Raw genomic sequence first — 19,874 nt, 5'->3', positions numbered from 1 at the left:
GCTGTAAATACTGCATGCTACACTCAGAATATTTCTCTGATTAATCAAGAAAAATGCATGACTCCCTATCAATTGTTCAAGATCAAGAAGCCAACTCTAAATTTTCTTCATGTCTTTGGCTGCAAATGTTATATCTTGAGAAATCAAACTGATCAGAATGGGAAGTTTGATACTAAAGCAGATGAAGGAATTTTTGTTGGATATGTTATTGGTAAAGCATATAGAGTCTACAATCTAAGAACCAATATTGTTGTGGAATCAATACATGTTGTGTTTGATGATAAAAAGATTGAAGGACTGCAAGATGGAGACTACCATGAGAGCCTCAAATTTGACAATGTGAAGATGGTTAGTGATGACAGTGATGATGAAAGTGATCAAGAAACAGTATCAAAGAATAATGTAGAAAAATCTACTACCAATGAAGCACAAAATTCAACATCTGTCGAGTTGCATAATGCTTCATCCGTCGATAGACAATCTGCCTTATCCGTGGGAAGGCAACCTGCTTCATCTGTCGGTACTCAAAATTCACCATCCGTCGGGTTATCAAAAGGAGCTGGGAGTTAGGATAGATCACTTAGAGAAAGCTCCCCTTTCTCAAATCAAAGATCCATTAACTCAGAGGGAGTTTCTAACAATCAAAACTCAATCACACATCAAGACAACAATGAGGCCTCTTCATCTAGAGCTAATCTACCTCAACAAAGAAAATGGACAAAAGATCACCTCTTTGAGCTCATCATTGGTGATGTATCTTCTAGAGTTCAAACAAGGAGAGCAACTCAAGAAGAATATCTATACAGCAGCTTTCTTTCAAAGGAAGAACCAAAGAAGGTAGAAGAAGCTTTGTTGGATCCTGATTGGATTTTAGCTATGCAGGAGGAGCTAAACCAATTTGAGAGAAATAAGGTATGGAAGCTGGTGCCCAATCCTAGAGGAAAGAATCCAATTGACACCAAATGGGTATTCAGAAACAAGATGGATGAAAATGGCATAGTAGTCAGGAACAAAGCTAGATTGGTTGCTAAGGGCTATTGTCAACAAGAAGGAATAGATTTTGATGAAACATTTGCTCCTGTTGCAAGAATTAAAGCCATCATAATCTTTTTAGCCTATGCAGCCTATGCCAATTTCAAGGTTTATCAAATGGATGTCAAAAGTGCCTTTCTGAATGGAGACTTAGAGGAGGAAGTCTATGTTAGTCAGCCTCCTGGTTTTAAAGATCCAAATTTTCCAAAATATGTCTACTATCTTTTGAAAGCACTTTATGGACTGAAACAAGCACCTAGAGCCTGGTATGAAACTTTATCAAAGTTCCTTTTGGAAAATCACTTCACAAGAAGTACTGTAGATAAAACTTTATTCTTTATAAATGTTAATGGCTCTAGTATTCTTTTTCAAATTTCTGTAGATGACATTATTTTTGGCTCTACAGATGAAAAACCTTGCAAAAAGTTTACCAAATTGATGCAGAGTAAGTATGAAATGAGTATGATGGGAGAACTAACTTACTTTCTTGGTTTGCAAGTTAAGCAAGTTAGTGATGGAATATTCATTAGTCAAACTAAATACATTTATGATCTTTTAAAGAATTTGATCTAATGGATTGCACATCTGGAAAAACTCCCATAGCCACTGCAACTAAGCTTGAATTAAGCACTACTGAAAAGTCTGTGGATATTAAAGTTATAGGGGCATGGTTGGCTCACTTCTGTACTTAACAGCTAGTAGGCCAGATAAAATATTTGCTACATGTTTGTGTGCTAGATTTCAGGTTGTTCCTAGAGAATCTCACTTACTAGCTATTAAGAGAATTTTCAGATACCTCAAGGGAACAACAAAACTTGGCATTTGGTACCCTAGAGATTCTGGTATTGATCTAACTGGTTATTCAGATGCAGATTATACAGGTTGTAAAATTGATAGAAAAAGTACAACAGGAACCTGTCAATTTCTAGGAAATAAGCTTGTGTCCTGGTTTAGTAAAAATCAAAATTCAGTTTCTACCTCTACAGCTGAAGCTGAATATATTGCTGCTGACAGTTGCTGTGCACAAATTTTGTGGATGAAAAATCAATTGCTAGACTATGGTCTGCAAGTTGAGGGGATTCCCATTTTCTGTGATAACACAAGTGCAATTGCCATCACTGAAAATCCAGTACAACATTCAAGGACAAAGCACATAGACATCATGTAACGACCGAGAAATTATGCTTGTATTATATTATAATAAAGATAAATTATGTGTATTATTATGTGATTAACTGTGTTAAGTCGTTAAACCCTAATTGCTATGTGCTACGTGTTGTCTGTTTTGATCCGAACGTGTTTTGGATATTTATTGAATGTTTTATCGTAAGTTATATATTTTGTATCAAAACCCGTACAGCTCAAACAGTATTTTAAAAGCCCGTATTTTAAACAAAATCATTGGTCCTATTTTGCCAAAAACAACCTATACCACATCGTTATTCTGAACCCCTAGATGTTTTACAAATTTACCTTTTTCGTGAAAAACGACTTTTCCGGACCCCTTCGGGTACCAAAAACCCCACAAAAATCACATTTTTATTTTTATATGATCATGAAATTATCATACATCATTTTTCTTTGCATTTTTGTAATATACACAATTTTTGGGAATTTTTGACATTTATTTTTTATTTATTGGATATTTAAAAATTCATTATTATTACCCCAAAATTATAAAAATTGGGGCCAAATATTTTTATTAGATGTGTAATTAGACCCTTAATTTTATTTAGGGGTATTATTTTCATAAATATAAATACCTGATTTGTCATTAATTATTTAGATAATTATAATTAAAAAAATCAGAAATTCAAGAAAATATTTGTGGGGGTGAAGAACATCCAGAGAATTCAACTGCAGATCTGAGAGTGATTCTGTTATCCAAATTGATCATGTGAGTAACCAAAACAAAGCTCTTGATCTCTACTTTCTATTCATACCATCAATTTATGTTTTGTTGTTTAGATTTTCAATTCATATTTTAGGGTTCTTGGACTGAAATTGGGGGTTTTTGATTATGGGGTTCTGGGTTGATTGTGATGCTTGGTATAGTTGTATATACTTGTTTACAGTCGATTTATGCTATTTATTTGAACAAACGATTGTTCTAAGTGTTAGTTCTTAGTTTCAAGATTATACAACATTATTTTAGTTTGTTTTTGATTTTGTATGAATCTGAGGTTATTTTGATTGTAGAGTTAATAAGCTTTATTTTAAGCTATTATGTGTAATTTTTGGTGTACGAAATCGGTACTTTGAGTTTTGGCCGGAAAATATTATGATTTTGATCGGAGAAATGATTTCCGGGGTTATTAGACGAAGTTATTGGCGTGGTTGTGTTCCTGAAGTGATTTGGAGTGAAAACCCATCAAGAAACGAAGCAAACGATGTATGTTTTGCCTGGCAACCGAGCTCGTCGGATTCTGCTGCAGTTCGCCGGCCGTTGCTCTGTTCCTGGCCGGAGAAGATGACCAGTGCGACGGAGACGTAAGAGGACAACGGAGTTGTGTTGCTGCAGTTATGTGGAATCGAATGGGACAAGAACCTTGCAGAAACGATGGCATGGAAGCTGAGAAATTGCTCGCCGGAAAACCTGCAGGTGGCCGGAGTTTTTCCAGATTCAGGCGGGTCGACCCATGTTCTGGGGGACCCGACTGTCGACCCGAAAACCCGGAAACCTTGACCCAGTTTTGATCTTCAAAACATGATTTCGAGTTCTGTTGAGTGTTTCTGAATTTTTAATTAATTTATTTTATTTAATAAAATCAAAAATCAGATTTCAATAATTCTAAAAATCTAATAAAAATTAGATTAAATTCTGAAAATTATTAATAATAATTTCTAAATTATTTTATTAATTGAAAAATTTGAAATTAATTATTTAATTAATTATTTATCTAATTATTAATTAGTTATTTAATTAACTAATAATTAGATAATTAATTAATAAATAAGGATAATTAATAAATAAGGATTAAAAATAATTATTTAGCAAAAAAAATCGAATAATACGAATTATAATTCGGAAATTAGTTGAATACTCCGAGTAACTCGTACTTATTCGAATAGTGATTCGTTAAGTTAGAATTATTAATCGAGTGATATTTATTCGAAGAGTGTTGTAATAATTATTCGTATCGAATAATTAAAATACGGATAATTAATTAATTAATTAATCGTATAAGATATAATAATAATAATAACAATAGTTCGATAGTTATTCGAGGAATGCGAATAGCTCGTATTTATACGAGTAGTTAATCGTTGAATTAGGTTCAGATTCGAGTAATAATTATTTATTCGATAATTAGCGTATCAGTTAACTGTATTGATTGATTATTCGTAAATAATCGATCTAATCGAGTAAGTGATAATAATTTGTAAATAATTGTAATAAATTGTAATTAATCCTAATAATTAGGTATTAATTATTTTAAAATACAATAATTATTAATTAATTATTCAAAAATATAATAAAGGATTATTTAATTATAATTAATTATTTACAATTAATTATTAATTAATTAAATTTTGTTTAATTCATAATAATTAAACCGTTAGTCCGAATTGAGTGAAACGAAGACCCCTAGACTCTGAAAAATAAAACGAATCCAATAAAAATAATTGTAAATCATAATTTCTTCTGAAAAAAAGTGGTCTTGTGGTAGTTAATGGTTTATAGGCCCTAATAGGGGTAGAATCGAGTCAAATAAATCCCAAAAAATTATAATAAAATCAAATAGGATTAGTTAATACAGGTATGAGTCTAGTATCGATTCTAAAAATATTTATAAGTCCAAAAATTAATTATGTGCTTTATGTGCTACGTGCTTACGTGATTATGTGAACCATACATGCTATATAATTATATATGTATATGCGAGTCAGATAGAAACATATGGGTAGATTAATAGGGTTGCGTAGTATCAATTCGAGATACGCGTATGTAGTAAGTTATCTAAACGACTATCTTTCTATGATTGATTCAGTATCAGCAAGGTAGATCAAGCTAGAGACCGAAGGCGGTGAGTTGAACCAGGTTAAGTACGCGCAAGGCAAGTTTTCCCCTATTCTAAATTCAGAATAGTGAATGATACCCCATTTTTTATATCACTTACACTTTGATAATTCTTGTTCATATACACAGTTACCCAATTATTGATTCTTGATTTCTCTCAATTTATTGAATTCCCTATTCATATTCCAATACTATTACCCTTGTTACATATACTCTGATATATCCTGGTGTTGGGATACATCAAAAGCATTCCGATTGTTCCGGATGCTACGCTTTGGACTGGATGGTTACTATACGGGCTGGGTTTTACCCAGACCATTAATTAATAGGCTGTGGTTGCCTGAGTACTCCTTATGTTGGTCGGGTCTATGCAGTTGGGTATAGATCCGCGTTGTATCCTGACTGATTAGCAGGTTATAGTGCATAGTTAGTTCTTGTTTCTAGTCTTGTTCATTTGGCATTCGCCAACATTGGCAAATTATTATTCTACACAGAAACAGATGATTGTTCAAATCACCAGATTATCGGTTCATTTATTCTTCTCTCTTTATACTATATATATTGTTGCAGGCTTGTTGAGCAATTTTGGCTCATCCCCTTTTATTGTTATTCCTATTATTTTATAGTTAAGGTAGAGAATAAAATCCATCAGGACCCGCGTAGTCAAGAAGCGAGTCAAGCAGCGGGACCCTCTTATACCAAGAGTGTTCCTCCCTATTCCAGAAGAGAGCTTTGAGTTACCTGATCAGGTGTAACAGGATAAGTAGTAATGTTGGTTTGAATTGAAGTTTTGTGTGGTTTGAATAAAATTTGTGTGGTGAGAATGTAGATAGAATAAAGTTTTGTAACAAAGAGAGTTCTTGAGACATATTGTTTTTATTTGGGTTTGTAATAAAGTTAGTGTGTCGTTCTTGTTTTCAACTCTTAACCTTAAAAGATCCTGATAGCAGTAGTTCGGGGTAATTATTATATTTATATTCCACTTGTGCAGGTTTAGTGTGTAGTTAATGTTAATAATGCCCCAAATCTATACCCCGGATTTGGAGGGTGTTATAGTTGGCATCATAGCATAGGTTTTGACGCTTGAAAACAAGAACATTAGGGTTAAGATAAGATAGGAAGATCATATAGGATAAAAGTAAGAGTGTTAGGATTGTTTGTTTATGTGATTAGAAGTTATGAGTTTTAGGATAGTGATTTGATTATTCTTGTGTTATTATTGTTATGTATGTTAGATGACTTCTTTGTCATCATCTACGGAGCGGACTGAGACAGACCCAGTGGTAGCACCAGTACTAGCCCCAGCATCAGTGCAGATTTTTCCTCCATTACCACCACCTCCACCATTACCACCTGGACTAGCACCAGAGATACCCCCTCCACCAGAGGTACCATATTTTGTTGATTATTTCCCATATTTTGAGCCAGAGATACTTGACTTTCCACCTTTGGAGTTTCCGATGTTTGATGTTCCTGATATGGTTGACATTCCACAGTGGAAGGACTTAGAGCCCAAGGTTCCTGTGCCACCAGTTGAGATTCCAGAGATTCCCCAGATGGAGCCTGAGTTAGAGCCACCAGTACATGCACCCATGGAGCAGCCTGTTTTGTTTTCTGCACCGCTAGCTGTTTATGCCCATGTGCCCGGAGTGTACCAGTTCCCGCAGCCAGAGTTTATGGACGAGGTAGTAGTAGATGGGCCATTACCATTGCCTTCCCGAGGTTCCCGCACGGATTTTCGTGAGCATCACACAGTTACATATCAACATTTCCAGTCAGAGAGAGAGGAGAGGGTCAGATGGCAGGATCAGTGTAGAGAGATCCTTAGATTGTTTGAGACACAGGAGGATGGTCCAGTTCGAGCACTTCATCCAGACTATATCTTGAGAGAGAGGCTACGCTATATACACAGGGTTGGTTCTCAGGAGCTTACTGACTTGAGGCAGCAGGACATTAGTGCAGAGGCAGCATACTGCAGGGCGATGAGACTTACAGAGGCAGTGTTAGAGTCTTTACAGGAGGAGCTGAGTCGTGTGCCACCAGGATTCTGATCTTAGCAGATGGAGGAGTGTTGTATCTTGTATATATCTGTAGATAGAGGCAGCGTAGTATTGTATGAATAGTTTGTATGAGTGTAGCTACTAGTTTTGACTGATAGCAGTAGCAGTACGACTGACATATCATAGACTTTTGTATCAAGCATTCACACCTGCAGCTGGTGTCCTACCTATATATATAAGATGAATCTTTTCACGTTTTCTTTATTTTTCAGTCATTTAAGCATTTACATTTATTTCATTATTTTACCGTTGCATATTTTAAAAATATTGTTTTATTTACAATCATGTTGTACCCTTTATGTTTTCAAATTTTAAAATTATTTTAAAAAGGATTTATTTAAACATCACATTGTTTTATTCATTTAGATATTTAATAAATTGTTTTCTTTCCCCCATAATCAACTGTTTTAACGCTATATTAATATTATAAAGACTGTTTCCATTCCATAACACATGTTTAGTATATTGTTATTAAGAGAACCCATTGTTTTATTATCAGAAAGATGACACCTAAAAGAAAAGCACGACCCGACTCGTCTAACGGAAATACTGAGGGCCAAAATGATAATAACCAGATGGATCAGATGTTTCATCTCATGCAACCGCAGATGTTGATGATGCAACAACAGATGCAGCAGCAACAGCAGCAGTTTCAACAACAAATGCTATAGCAAGCCGCACATCCAGGACAAGAAGTACCACCAGCAACACCTGTAGTTACTTTCAAGCAATTTCAATCAGTAAAGCCTCCAGAATTTACCGGTTCCACAGATCCTACAAAAGCGAAAGCTTGGCTGAAGAAAATAGAAAAGGCTTTTACGTTGGTGAAAGTTGAGGAAGAACAGAAGACGGATTTTGCCAGCTACTTTCTGAAAGGCGAAGCCAATTACTGGTGGGAATCGAAGAAAACTTTGGAAGGAGAAGGTGTGGTGACCTGGGATAGATTCACTGATCTTTTCCTGGAGAAATATTTTCCTCGCTTCATGAAGAATCAGATGGAGATCAAGTTCCTGCAACTGAAGCAAGACAACTTATCGGTCGCGGATTATGAGACCAAGTTCACTGAATTGGCCAGATTTGTTCCTGAGCAAGTGGATACAGATGAAAAGCGGGCCAAAAGATTCCAGCAGGGACTGAAGCCATGGATTCGTAGCAGGGTAGCCGCATTTGAACTGACAACTTATACGGCTGTTGTTCAGAAGGCCTTGATCATTGAAGGTGAAAGTGAAGCATGTAATACCCCAACTTTTTATACAACAACTATACTTAGATATCAAACTTTATTCATACTTAAAATAAGTCTCACATAAGCAAACAAGATTCCGAAATCCAACTCAAAAATAGTATCATATAGCTGAAATAAAGACAAATACAGAGAGACGCAGCTCTAAGATAAGACACTATCACTAAAATATTATTACAATAAGCTCAAGCCAAATGCATTTTCTTGTCCATCCCAGAAGTTTAGCACCTGAAAAATTGTAAGTCATGAGCCAAACAGCCCAGCAAGAAAATAATTCGACACTAGTGGACCGAGGAGTTCATAGTTTTTATAAAGCCAAAATCATTGCTCAAAATCCAAAGTTTACATATAACATAAATAAATTCCACAGCTCGCTAAGGTCACAAATACCTGGTGACACAGTATCATAGGTTCACAACTGTCAATAATGCGCCCCTTACTAAGGTATCATAAACTGTGCAAAGCACGCCCTAGTAAGGTATCAAAATCTAGTTCCGGAACTATACGAAATTACTAAATGTTTCATAGGTCAGAGCTCACTGGGAATTCTTATGTCTAAAACAATTACTTGATCCATAGTTGTTAAAATAAAAACAGTGCAAAAATATTTATCAGATTTCAAAATAAAAATAAAAGTGTGAAGAGTTAACTTACCTTGACACTGACAACCACTTTAACAATTTATCACTTCACGCAGAGAAATCCAACCTATGTAGTTATTATTAAAAACAAACATAATTAATTATCCTCATACACTCGAATACACAAACCAGGAAAAAGATAATATATATATATAATTATATACACAAAAAAGAACTCTAAAACAAAAACCAGGCAAAAGATAATATATATAAAATTATATATTCACAAAATAAGGACTCTAAAACAAAAACCAGGCAATAAAAACAACATATACAGAGATCTGCAATACAAAATCAACCAATATTATAAAATAACATGTGTTGCAATACAAAACCAGGCAACAAGATAATATAAAAAAAACTAAATATAATGAAATATTATACTAACAAGAATTTACTAAATGAGTTTTTTAAAAAATTATACAAGTCAATTAATACCATTTTCTAAAAACACACATAAGTAAAAATAAAAATTAAATAAATAAACATGTATGTACATATAATTAAAAATTTCTAGAATGAATAAATGATTGATCAATTTATAAAAATAAAACTAACAAAAACAGAGACTTATAAAAGAGAATAAAATCATCACATATGTCATTAACATAATAATAAAAACACTAATAATAATATCTCATAAAATAAATAAACAGTTACATATTAACAATCTTTTATAAAAATAATACACATAATTAACTATTTTTCACATTTATCATGTTAACAACATAATTTAACAAAATCATATAAAAGGAGTTAACCAGAAATATCACATGAACATAATATTTCTTTTCACAAATCATTCTTTTTAAAATTAAAGACTACTTTTAAACACTACTTTTAACCAGAGCATTAAGTATTTAACAAAATATCAATATATAATAAAATATATAAATCAACAAGCACATATATTAAGTATTAAAAATAACTAGACCATTACATAAATGAATACAGTACAACAATGAGTAACCTAAAACACACACGTTCAAAAGAAAATCGAGAGAAAAGAAAAGTACCTGAGAAAAAAGAGAGCTGTGCAAGAAACAAATGAACTAAATTACATCTATTTATTTACAAATGTAACGTACTTAACTCCTAAGTTAACGCGTACTTATCAGTATCACCTTCCACTATTTTCAAAACTAACTCATATCTGTATTTTTAAAGTTTAACTCATATCTTATCTATTAGTAACAGGTTTTGACCAAGTAAAGAAAACAACTAAACGTTTCAAATTATATACACTTTTTTTTATAAATATCATTTTTAGTACTTGTATTATTAAATCACTAGACTTACATAAACATATATATTTAATAAAAAAACTGGTTTTTACATTCTACCCTCCTTAAAAAAAATTTGTCCCCAAATTTTAACAAAACATAAATCAAAGTGTAACACATAATCATTGAAAGAAATTGATTGCGTACCTCAATCTTGCTTAGGTGTATGTTGATACACCCGTCCGTAATTTGGTCCAATAAGAGATGCCAAAGTGGCCTTATTTGTATTGTCTTTGTTACGATTTGGATCACGCTTTGGACATTCAGAAATCTTATGTCCCTTCTCTCCACAACTAAAACAAGCTCCCGTGTTCCAACGATAGTCTTTATCCAAGTGATTTTTGCCGCACCTTGAACATGTCACCTTGTTCCCTGAAGCGTTTCGAGAAAAATTTCCACCATTTCCTCGATTATTGAACTTTCTCGGGGGATCATTCTCGTTAAATCCACCTGTAGGCTCACATCTCTTCTTAGCCTCAGAGTCTTTCTTTCCTTCGTCTCCTACTAGCCCCCTCTCGACTACTAAAGCCTTGTTCAACACCATCTTGTAGCTGTTTAGCTCAAAAGCAGCCACATGCCTCTTAATCTCATTGCGTAATCCTTCCTCAAATCTACGTGCCCTACTAATCTCGTCCGCCACCAAAGTTGGCACATACTTAGCCAAACGGGCGAATTCAGCCTCATACTCCGAGACAGTTTGCTTTTCTTCTTGTTCCAACCTTATAAAATCGCGCTCCAACTTAGCTCGTACCGTCCTGGGAAAATACTTGTCCTTAAATGACTCCTTAAAAGTTTCCCAAGTGTATGCTCCGGAAGCCTCTTCTTCATTATTTTCAACGCGTCTTTTCTTCATTAGCCACCAGTCATAAGCACTTCCTTGGAGTTGGTAGCTTGCCAAATTAACCTTCTGATCGTCCGTACTTCCTAGTAACTCAAAAATCTTCTCAATCTCTTGTAGCCACTTATCCACTTCTGAAGGATTTGTAGATCCTTCAAAAACTGGAGGAGTTAGCCTCTTAAATTCAGATATCAAGCTCCTAGGTCCATTTTGCTGGTTCCCTACCAATGACGCCAATGTTTCGGCCAATTGAGTCATCATGTGCGCACCTTCATCATTGTTACTTCTCTGACGAGGCATGATTCCTACATAATTTATTCAATACTCAATCTTGGAATTACGATATAATATACAAGATTTATGTCACACATATATAAATTAAAACACATCTTATTAATAGAAACCTCAAAATGGTACAAGTTTTTTTTTTCAACCATAGAAATTCAAAACGATAGTCATCTTTATTATAGATGTTTTCCACTAGATATAACTTAAGATTCACTAACAAGGACACTAATCAGATGAGTAGTTATCTGAAGGGGAGGAACTTGCTGATGGTGGATACTCATAATAACCTCCTTCCCTCAAAACATTCCCTATCGCTGCAACATTCCTTCTCACTTCTACCTGCACCTGTTTTGCGAAACTCTTAATGTACTTCTTATCCCTCTTACTAACACATCTACCCCTCAATGAAGAATTGCGAAATCTTTCACATCCTCCTAACACATTTTCTCGTAATACTAATAGTCGGTGCTCTGCTCTCTCTACTCTCAAGTGTGCCTCCTCTAAATCAGCTCGGAGACTTTCTATCTCCATTTCAAGGTCAGTCTTTTTAGAATGCTCATTAATGATCTCTCCGGGATTTTCATGAATTGATTCCTCACTATCAGAAGCATGTTCAAAGTTGTTGACAGAATCATCACTATCTGAGCTAGGGTCATAGTTTGATGATGGTAGTGGTGAACTATCAACGGGATCCTCGATGTCAGACATTTTAACCTCAACATATTCATCTGCCATCTACAAAATTCTAAGACAATAAATTAATTAGTATCTTTAAAATATACGCAGCAAAATTCATAACTCACAGGTCAAGCCTAAAAGGCAGTCTACAGGAAGCTAACCTAAGCTCTGAATACCAACTATAATACCCCAACTTTTTATACAACAACTATACTTAGATATCAAACTTTATTCATACTTAAAACAAGTCTCACATAAGCAAACAAGATTCCGAAATCCAACTCAAAAATAGTATCATATAGCTGAAATAAAGACAAATACAGAGAGACGCAGCTCTAAGATAAGACACTATCACTAAAATATTATTACAATAAGCTCAAGCCAAATGCATTTTCTTGTCCATCCCAGAAGTTTAGCACCTGAAAAATTGTAAGTCATGAGCCAAACAGCCCAGCAAGAAAATAATTCGACACTAGTGGACCAAGGAGTTCATAGTTTTTATAAAGCCAAAATCATTGCTCAAAATCCAAAGTTTACATATAACATAAATAAATTCCACAGCTTGCTAAGGTCACAAATACCTGGTGACACAGTATCATAGGTTCACAACTGTCAATAATGCGCCCCTTACTAAGGTATCATAAACTGTGCAAGGCACGCCCTAGTAAGGTATCAAAATCTAGTTCCGGAACTATACGCAATTACTAAATGTTTCATAGGTCAAAGCTCACTGGGAATTCTTATGTCTAAAACAATTACTTGATCCATAGTTGTTAAAATAAAAGCAGTGCAAAAAATATTTAACAGATTTCAAAATAAAAATACGTGTCAAGGTAAGTTAACTCTTCACACTCTTATTTTTATTTTGAAATCTGTTAAATATTTTTTGCACTGCTTTTATTTTAACAACTATGGATCAAGTAATTGTTTTAGACATAAGAATTCCCAGTGAGCTCTGACCTATGAAACATTTAGTAATTGCGTATAGTTCCAGAACTAGATTTTGATACCTTACTAGGGCGTGCCTTGCACAGTTTATGATACCTTAGTAAGGGGCGCATTATTGACAGTTGTGAACCTATGATACTGTGTCACCAGGTATTTGTGACCTTAGCAAGCTGTGGAATTTATTTATGTTATATGTAAACTTTGGATTTTGAGCAATGATTTTGGCTTTATAAAAACTATGAACTCCTTGGTCCACTAGTGTCGAATTATTTTCTTGCTGGGCTGTTTGGCTCATGACTTACAATTTTTCAGGTGCTAAACTTCTGGGATGGACAAGAAAATGCATTTGGCTTGAGCTTATTGTAATAATATTTTAGTGATAGTGTCTTATCTTAGAGCTGCGTCTCTCTGTATTTGTCTTTATTTCAGCTATATGATACTATTTTTGAGTTGGATTTCAGAATCTTGTTTGCTTATGTGAGACTTGTTTTAAGTATGAATAAAGTTTGATATCTAAGTATAGTTGTTGTATAAAAAGTTGGGGTATTATAAAGCAGCTCAGAAAGAGAAGGGACCAGGAAATTCCCAGAATCGTTTCAACAGAAGGCCGGGATTTCAAGCTCAGGGAAAAGTAAATGTCATGAGACCATAACAAAGCAACCAAAGGACGGGTAATCGACTTCCAGCCCCGAATCAGCAGAAACTTATTCGACCTTTTATACCTGATTGCAGAACATGTGGGAAGAAGCATACTGGGATTTGCAACAAGCCAAATATCACGTGCTTCAAGTGTAAGCAAAAGGGACACTATTCTGGAGAATGTCTAATGAGAAAGACAGAGATCACTTATTTTTAGTGCGGAAGAAAGGGACATATCACCAAAGACTGCAGAGGAGTTGCGATGGCCGCTAGCATTCCAAGGGTTTTAGCATTACCTCCACCTCCACTACAATCACAAAATCAGCCCAGGGCAAGGACTTTCAACATGTCAATGAAGGAAGCAGTACAGAGTCCGAATGTGGTTGCACGTACGCTCCTTCTGAATTCCGTAAATGCTCTAGTATTGATTGATTCAGGAGCTACTAGATCTTTATTTCTGAAGATTTTATCTCTAAGATAGATTGTGGGGTTCAGTGGTTAGATGAAGTGCTAGTCATAAAATTAGCAAATGATGATCAGGTTATAGTAGATCAAGTATGCCCAGGTTGTGATATTGAGATAGGGAGATGTCATTTCTCAGTTAACTTAATACCTTTCAGGTTAGGGGAATTTGATGTTATTTTAGGAATGGATTGGCTAGCTAGTAATAATGCTCAGATTAACTGCGCAAATAAGAAAGTGAAATTGCAGACTAAAGGAAATACAACGGTAATATTCAAAGGTGAAAAGCAAAGACACAGATTCTTAACAATGATGCAAACGAAACAATTTCTACGCCAACGATGTCAAGCTTATTTAGCCTACGTGTTGGATACCAACAAAGAAAGTCCGAAGATTGAAAATATTCCTGTAGTTTGTGAGTTTCCCGATGTCTTTCCTAACGAACTTCCAGGACTTCCACCGGATCGAGCGATCGAGTTCACTATTGATTTGGCACCAGGGACTGAACCAATTTCGAAAGCTCCATATCGAATGGCACCTGTTGAAATGAAGGAATTAGCAAAGCAATTACAAGAACTTCTTGACAAAGGAATTATAAGGCCAAGTGTATCCTCATGGGGCGCACCAGTATTGTTCGTGAAAAAGAAGGACTGTAGCATGCGACTATGTATTGATTATCGTGAGCTGAACAAGTTAACTATCAAGAACAAATATCCTTTACCTAGCATCGATGACTTATTTGATCAACTGAAAGGAGCAGCATGGTTTTCGAATCGACTTACGATCAGGTTATCATCAGTTAAAGATCAAGGCAGAAGATATTCCAAAGATGGCGTTCAGAACGAGGTACGGACATTATGAATTTCTCGTAATGGCTTTTGGACTGAAAAATGCACCTGCAGCATTTATGGATTTGATGAATCGAGTATTCAAGAAGTACCTGGATAAGTTTATCATTGTATTTATTGATGACATCTTGATTTATTCAAAGACGGAAGAAGAACATGCAACAAACTTAAGAACGACATTGGAGACATTACGAAAGGAGCAGCTTTATGTGAAATTTTCAAATGTGAATTTTGGTTGAAGAAAGTGCAATTTCTAGGACACATCATCAGTATTGAAGGAATTCAAGTGGATCCAGTGAAGATTAAAGCTATTTTAAATTGGGAAACACCAAAGACGCCAACAGAAGTCAGAAGTTTCTTGGGATTAGCAGGTTATTACAGAAGATTTGTTAAAGATTTTGCAAAGATAGCAACACCATTGACAAAGTTGATGCGAAAGAATGAAAAGTTCGAATGGAACGAGAAATGTGAAGCAAGTTTTCAAGAATTGAAGAATCGACTAGTAACCGCACCTGTGCTTGTTTTAACTAATGATCAAGGAGACTTTGTCATATACAGTGATGCTTCTTATCGAGGACTTGGATGTGTTTTGATGCAACATGGCAACGTGATTGCATATGCTTCTAGACAGTTAAAGCCGCATGAACAGAAATATTCGACGCACGATCTTGAACTAGCAGCAATTGTATTCACACTGAAGCTTTGGAGACACTACCTATACGGCGAAAGATGTGAGATTTATACGGACCATAAAAGCTTGAAGTATATTTTCACCCAGAAGGAACTTAACATGCGACAGCGACGTTGGCTAGAGTTAATCAAGGATTACGACATTTTAATCAATTATCATCCAGGCAAGGCCAATGTCGTAGCAAATGCGTTAAGTCGAAAGGAACGATTGAATCTGTTAACATCCTCAGAAGACTTAATCAAGGAATTTGATAAATTGGAGATTGAAGTTCGTATTTCAGAAAGTTCTACTGAAATGATTTACACTATAACTTTTCAGCCGGAACTATTGGAGAAAATAAGAAGGTGTCAAGAAGAAATAATGGACCAGGAAATCCATAATTTGACAGGAGAAGAGATTACCAGTCAGAAGGATGTTAAAGGAATTTTTCGAGTCGCTTCGAGAATCTGGATACCTAACATACCGGAATTAAAAGCGGAAATTTTGCAAGACGCCCATAGTTCAAGATATTCGATTCATCCCGGAAGCACAAGGATGTACAGAGATCTGAAGGAAAACTTTTGGTGGCCAAATATGAAGAAAGAGATAGCGGAATGGGTTGGCAAGTGTTATACGTGCCAAAGAGTGAAAGCTGAACATCAATGTCCGAGCGGACTACTACAACCACTATATATTCCAGAATGGAAATGGGAGCACTTAGCCATGGATTTTGTTGTGGGACTTCCAAGGACGAAAGCAAATCACGACGCAATTTGGGTTATCATTGATCGATTAACGAAGTCAGCACATTTCCTTCCGATCAATGAAAGGTTTTCATTGGACAAGTTAGTGCACTTATATCTCAAGGAAATCGTAATGCGTCATGGAGTACCCGTATCGATTGTATCGGATCGAGATCCCCGGTTTAATTCGAGATTTGGAGATAATTCCAAGAATGTCTAGGAACCAAGTTGAACATGAGTACTGCTTATCATCCGCAAATGGACGGGAAAAGTGAAAGGACAATCCAAACAATCGAAGATATGCTACGTGTATGCACAATAGACTTTGAAGGAAATTGGGACGAGCACTTACCGCTAGTGGAATTTTCTTATAATAACAGCTATCAAGCAAGTATCGGGATGCCACCTTATGAAGCTTTATATGGAAGAAAATGCAGATCACCTATATGTTGGGATGAAGTAGGAGAACGCAAGATTTTAGGTCCAGAATTGATTCAGCAAACCAAGGAAAAAGCAGAACTTATCCGAAAGCGACTTGAAGCATCGCAGAATCGAAAACGTAAACATGAAGATCAATCCAGAAAAGATGTGGACTACCAGGAAGGGGAACATGTATTGCTAAAGGTATCACCATGGAAGGAATTAACTAGGTTTGGCAACAAAGGCAAATTGAAACCTCGCTACGTTGGACCATTTGAAATTTTGAAGAAAGTCAGAAAGGTTGTGTACGAGTTAGCTTTACCACCCCATATGTAGCATATTCATAACGTATTTCATGTATCCATGCTTAAAAAGTACAACCCTGATACAAGGCATGTAATAGAATATGAGCCAATCGAACTTCAGGCAGATTTGTCATATGTAGAGCAGCCAATAAGAATTCTAGATCGTTAAGAAAGGGTATTAAGAAATAAGTCTGTATCATTAGTGAGAGTTTTGTGGAGAAACCCAGTGGTTGAAGAATCAACCTGGGAGCTCGAGAGTGATATGTTAGAGAAATATCCTCAGTTATTTTCATAGTATGATTCTGAGGACAGAATCTTGTTAAGGGGAGGAGAATGTAACGACCGAGAAATTACGCTTGTATTATATTATAATAAAGATAAATTATGTGTATTATTATGTGATTAACTGTGTTGAGTCGGTAAACCCTAATTGCTATGTGCTACGTGTTGTCTGTTTTGATCCGAACGTATTTTGGATATTTATTGAATATTTTATCGTAAGTTATATATTTTGTATCAAAACCCGTACAGCTCAAACAGTATTTTAAAAGCCCGTATTTTAAACAAAATCATTGGTCCTATTTTGCCAAAAACAACCTGATACCATATCGTTATTCTGAACCCCTAGACGTTTTACAAATTTACCTTTTTCGTGAAAAACGACTTTTCCGGACCCCTTCGGGTACCAAAAACCCCACAAAAATCACATTTTTATTTTTATATGATCATGAAATTATCATACATCATTTTTCTTTGCATTTTTGTAATATACACAATTTTTGGGAATTTTTGACATTTATTTTTTATTTATTGGATATTTAAAAGTTCATTATTAATACCCAAAAATTATAAAAATTGGGGCCAAATATTTTTATTAGATGTGTAATTAGACCCTTAATTTTATTTAGGGGTATTATTTTCATAAATATAAATACCAGATTTGTCATTAATTATTTAGTTAATTATAATTAAAAAAATTAGAAATTCAAGAAAATATTTGTGGGGGTGAAGAACATCCAGATAATTCAACTGCAGATCTGAGAGTGATTCTGTTATCCAAATTGATCATGTGAGTAACCAAAACAAAGCTCTTGATCTCTACTTTCTATTCATACCATCAATTTCATGTTTTGTTGTTTAGATTTTCAATTCATATTTTAGGGTTCTTGGACTGAAATTGGGGGTTTTTGATTATGGGGTTCTGGGTTGATTTTGATGCTTGGTATAGTTGTATATACTTGTTTACAGTCGATTTATGCTATTTATTTGAACAAACGATTGTTCTAAGTGTTAGTTCTTAGTTTCAAGTTTATACAATTTTATTTTAGTTTGTTTTTGATTTTGTATGAATCTGAGGTTATTTTGATTATAGGGGTTAGATTGAAGAGTTAATAAGCTTTATTTTAAGCTATTATGTGTAATTTTTGGTGTACGAAATCGGTACTTTGAGTTTTGGCCGGAAAATATTATGATTTTGATCGGAGAAATGATTCCCAGGGTTATTAGACGAAGTTGTTGGCGTGGTTGTGTTCCTGAAGTGATTTGGAGTGAAAACCCATCAAGAAACGAAGCAAACGATGTCTGTTTTGCCTGGAAACCGAGCTCGTCGGATTCTACTGTAGTTCACCGGTCGTTGGTCTGTTCCTGGCCGGAGAAGATGACCTGTGCGACGGAGACGAAAGAGGACAACGGAGTTGTGTTGCTGCAGTTACGTGGAATCGAATGGGACAAGAACCTTGCAGAAACGATGGCCTGGAAGCTGAGAAATTGCTCGCCGGAAAACCTGCAGGTGGTCTGAGTTTTTCCAGATTTAGGCGGGTCGACCCCAGTTCTTGGGGACACGATGGTCGACCCGAAAACCCGGAAACCTTGACCCGGTTTTGATCTTCAACCTGATTTCAATTCTGTTGAGTGTTTTTGAATTTTTAATTAATTTCTTTTATTTTATGAAATCAAAAATCAGATGTCAATAATTCTAAAAAACTAATACAAATTAGATTTAAATTCTGAAAATTATTAATAATAATTTCTAAATTATTTTATTAATTTAGAAATTCGAAATTAGTTATTTAATTAATTATTTATCTAATTATTAATTAGTTATTTAATTAACTAATAATTAGGTAATTAATTAATAAATAAGGATTAAAAATAATCGAATAATACGAATAATAATTCATAAATTAGTTGAATACTGCGAGTAACTCGTACTTATTCGAATAGTGATTCGTTAAGTTAGAATTATTAATCGAGCGATATTTATTCGAAGAGTGTTGTAATAATTATTCGTATCGAATAATTAAATACAGATAATTATATAATTAATTAATCATATAAGATATAATAATAATAATAATAATAATAATAATAATAATAATAATAATAATAATAATTACAATAATTCGATACTTATTCGAGGAATGCGAATAGCTCGTATTTATACGAGTAGTTAATCGTTGAATTAGGTTATGATTCGAGTAATAATTATTTATTCGAAAATTAGTGTATCAGTTAACTGTAATGATTGATTATTCGTAAATAATCGATCTAATCGAGTAAGTGATAATAATTTGTAAATAATTGTAATAAATTGTAATTAATCCTAATAATTAGGTATTAATTATTTTAAAATACAATAATTATTAATTAATTATTTAAAAATATAATAAAGGATTACTTAATTATAATTAATTATTTATAATTAATTATTAAATTAATAAATTTTGTTTAATTCATTATAATTAAACCGTTAGTC

General features: G+C 34.4%; 1 protein-coding gene and 1 long non-coding RNA gene across 2 annotated transcripts; both read right to left on the bottom strand.

Moving 5' to 3' along the window:
* Positions 1–8,441: 8,441 nt before the first annotated feature.
* On the bottom strand, positions 8,442–10,619 carry LOC141682649 (uncharacterized). Its single transcript, XR_012559876.1, has 2 exons — positions 10,428–10,619; positions 8,442–8,584 (listed from the first exon to the last, which is right to left on the bottom strand). It is a non-coding gene; the product is annotated as an uncharacterized LOC141682649 (long non-coding RNA).
* A 21-nt stretch (positions 10,620–10,640) lies between these two features.
* LOC141685105 (uncharacterized) lies at positions 10,641–11,418 on the bottom strand. The gene is made up of 2 exons (XM_074490231.1): positions 10,822–11,418; positions 10,641–10,730 (listed from the first exon to the last, which is right to left on the bottom strand). Exons 1-2 carry the CDS (start codon positions 11,416–11,418, stop codon positions 10,641–10,643), a joined length of 687 nt encoding a protein of 228 aa, XP_074346332.1.
* Between the last annotated feature and the right edge of the window lie 8,456 nt (positions 11,419–19,874).

The sequence above is a fragment of the Apium graveolens genome, chromosome 9, assembly GCF_009905375.1.
Source record: "Apium graveolens cultivar Ventura chromosome 9, ASM990537v1, whole genome shotgun sequence".
Lineage (NCBI taxonomy): Eukaryota > Viridiplantae > Streptophyta > Magnoliopsida > Apiales > Apiaceae > Apium > Apium graveolens.
The sequence above is the reverse complement of the archived record's forward strand: the minus strand, read 5'-3'. Positions and strand labels throughout refer to the sequence as shown.

Coding starts and splice junctions, on each gene's coding strand:
- LOC141685105 (XM_074490231.1), bottom strand. CDS start 11,418: ATGCCTCGTCAGAGAAGTAACAATGATGAAGGTGCGCACATGATGACT. Junction 10,731..10,821: donor AGCTAAACAGCTACAAGATG/GTGTTGAACAAG, acceptor GTGAGCCTACAG/GTGGATTTAACGAGAATGAT.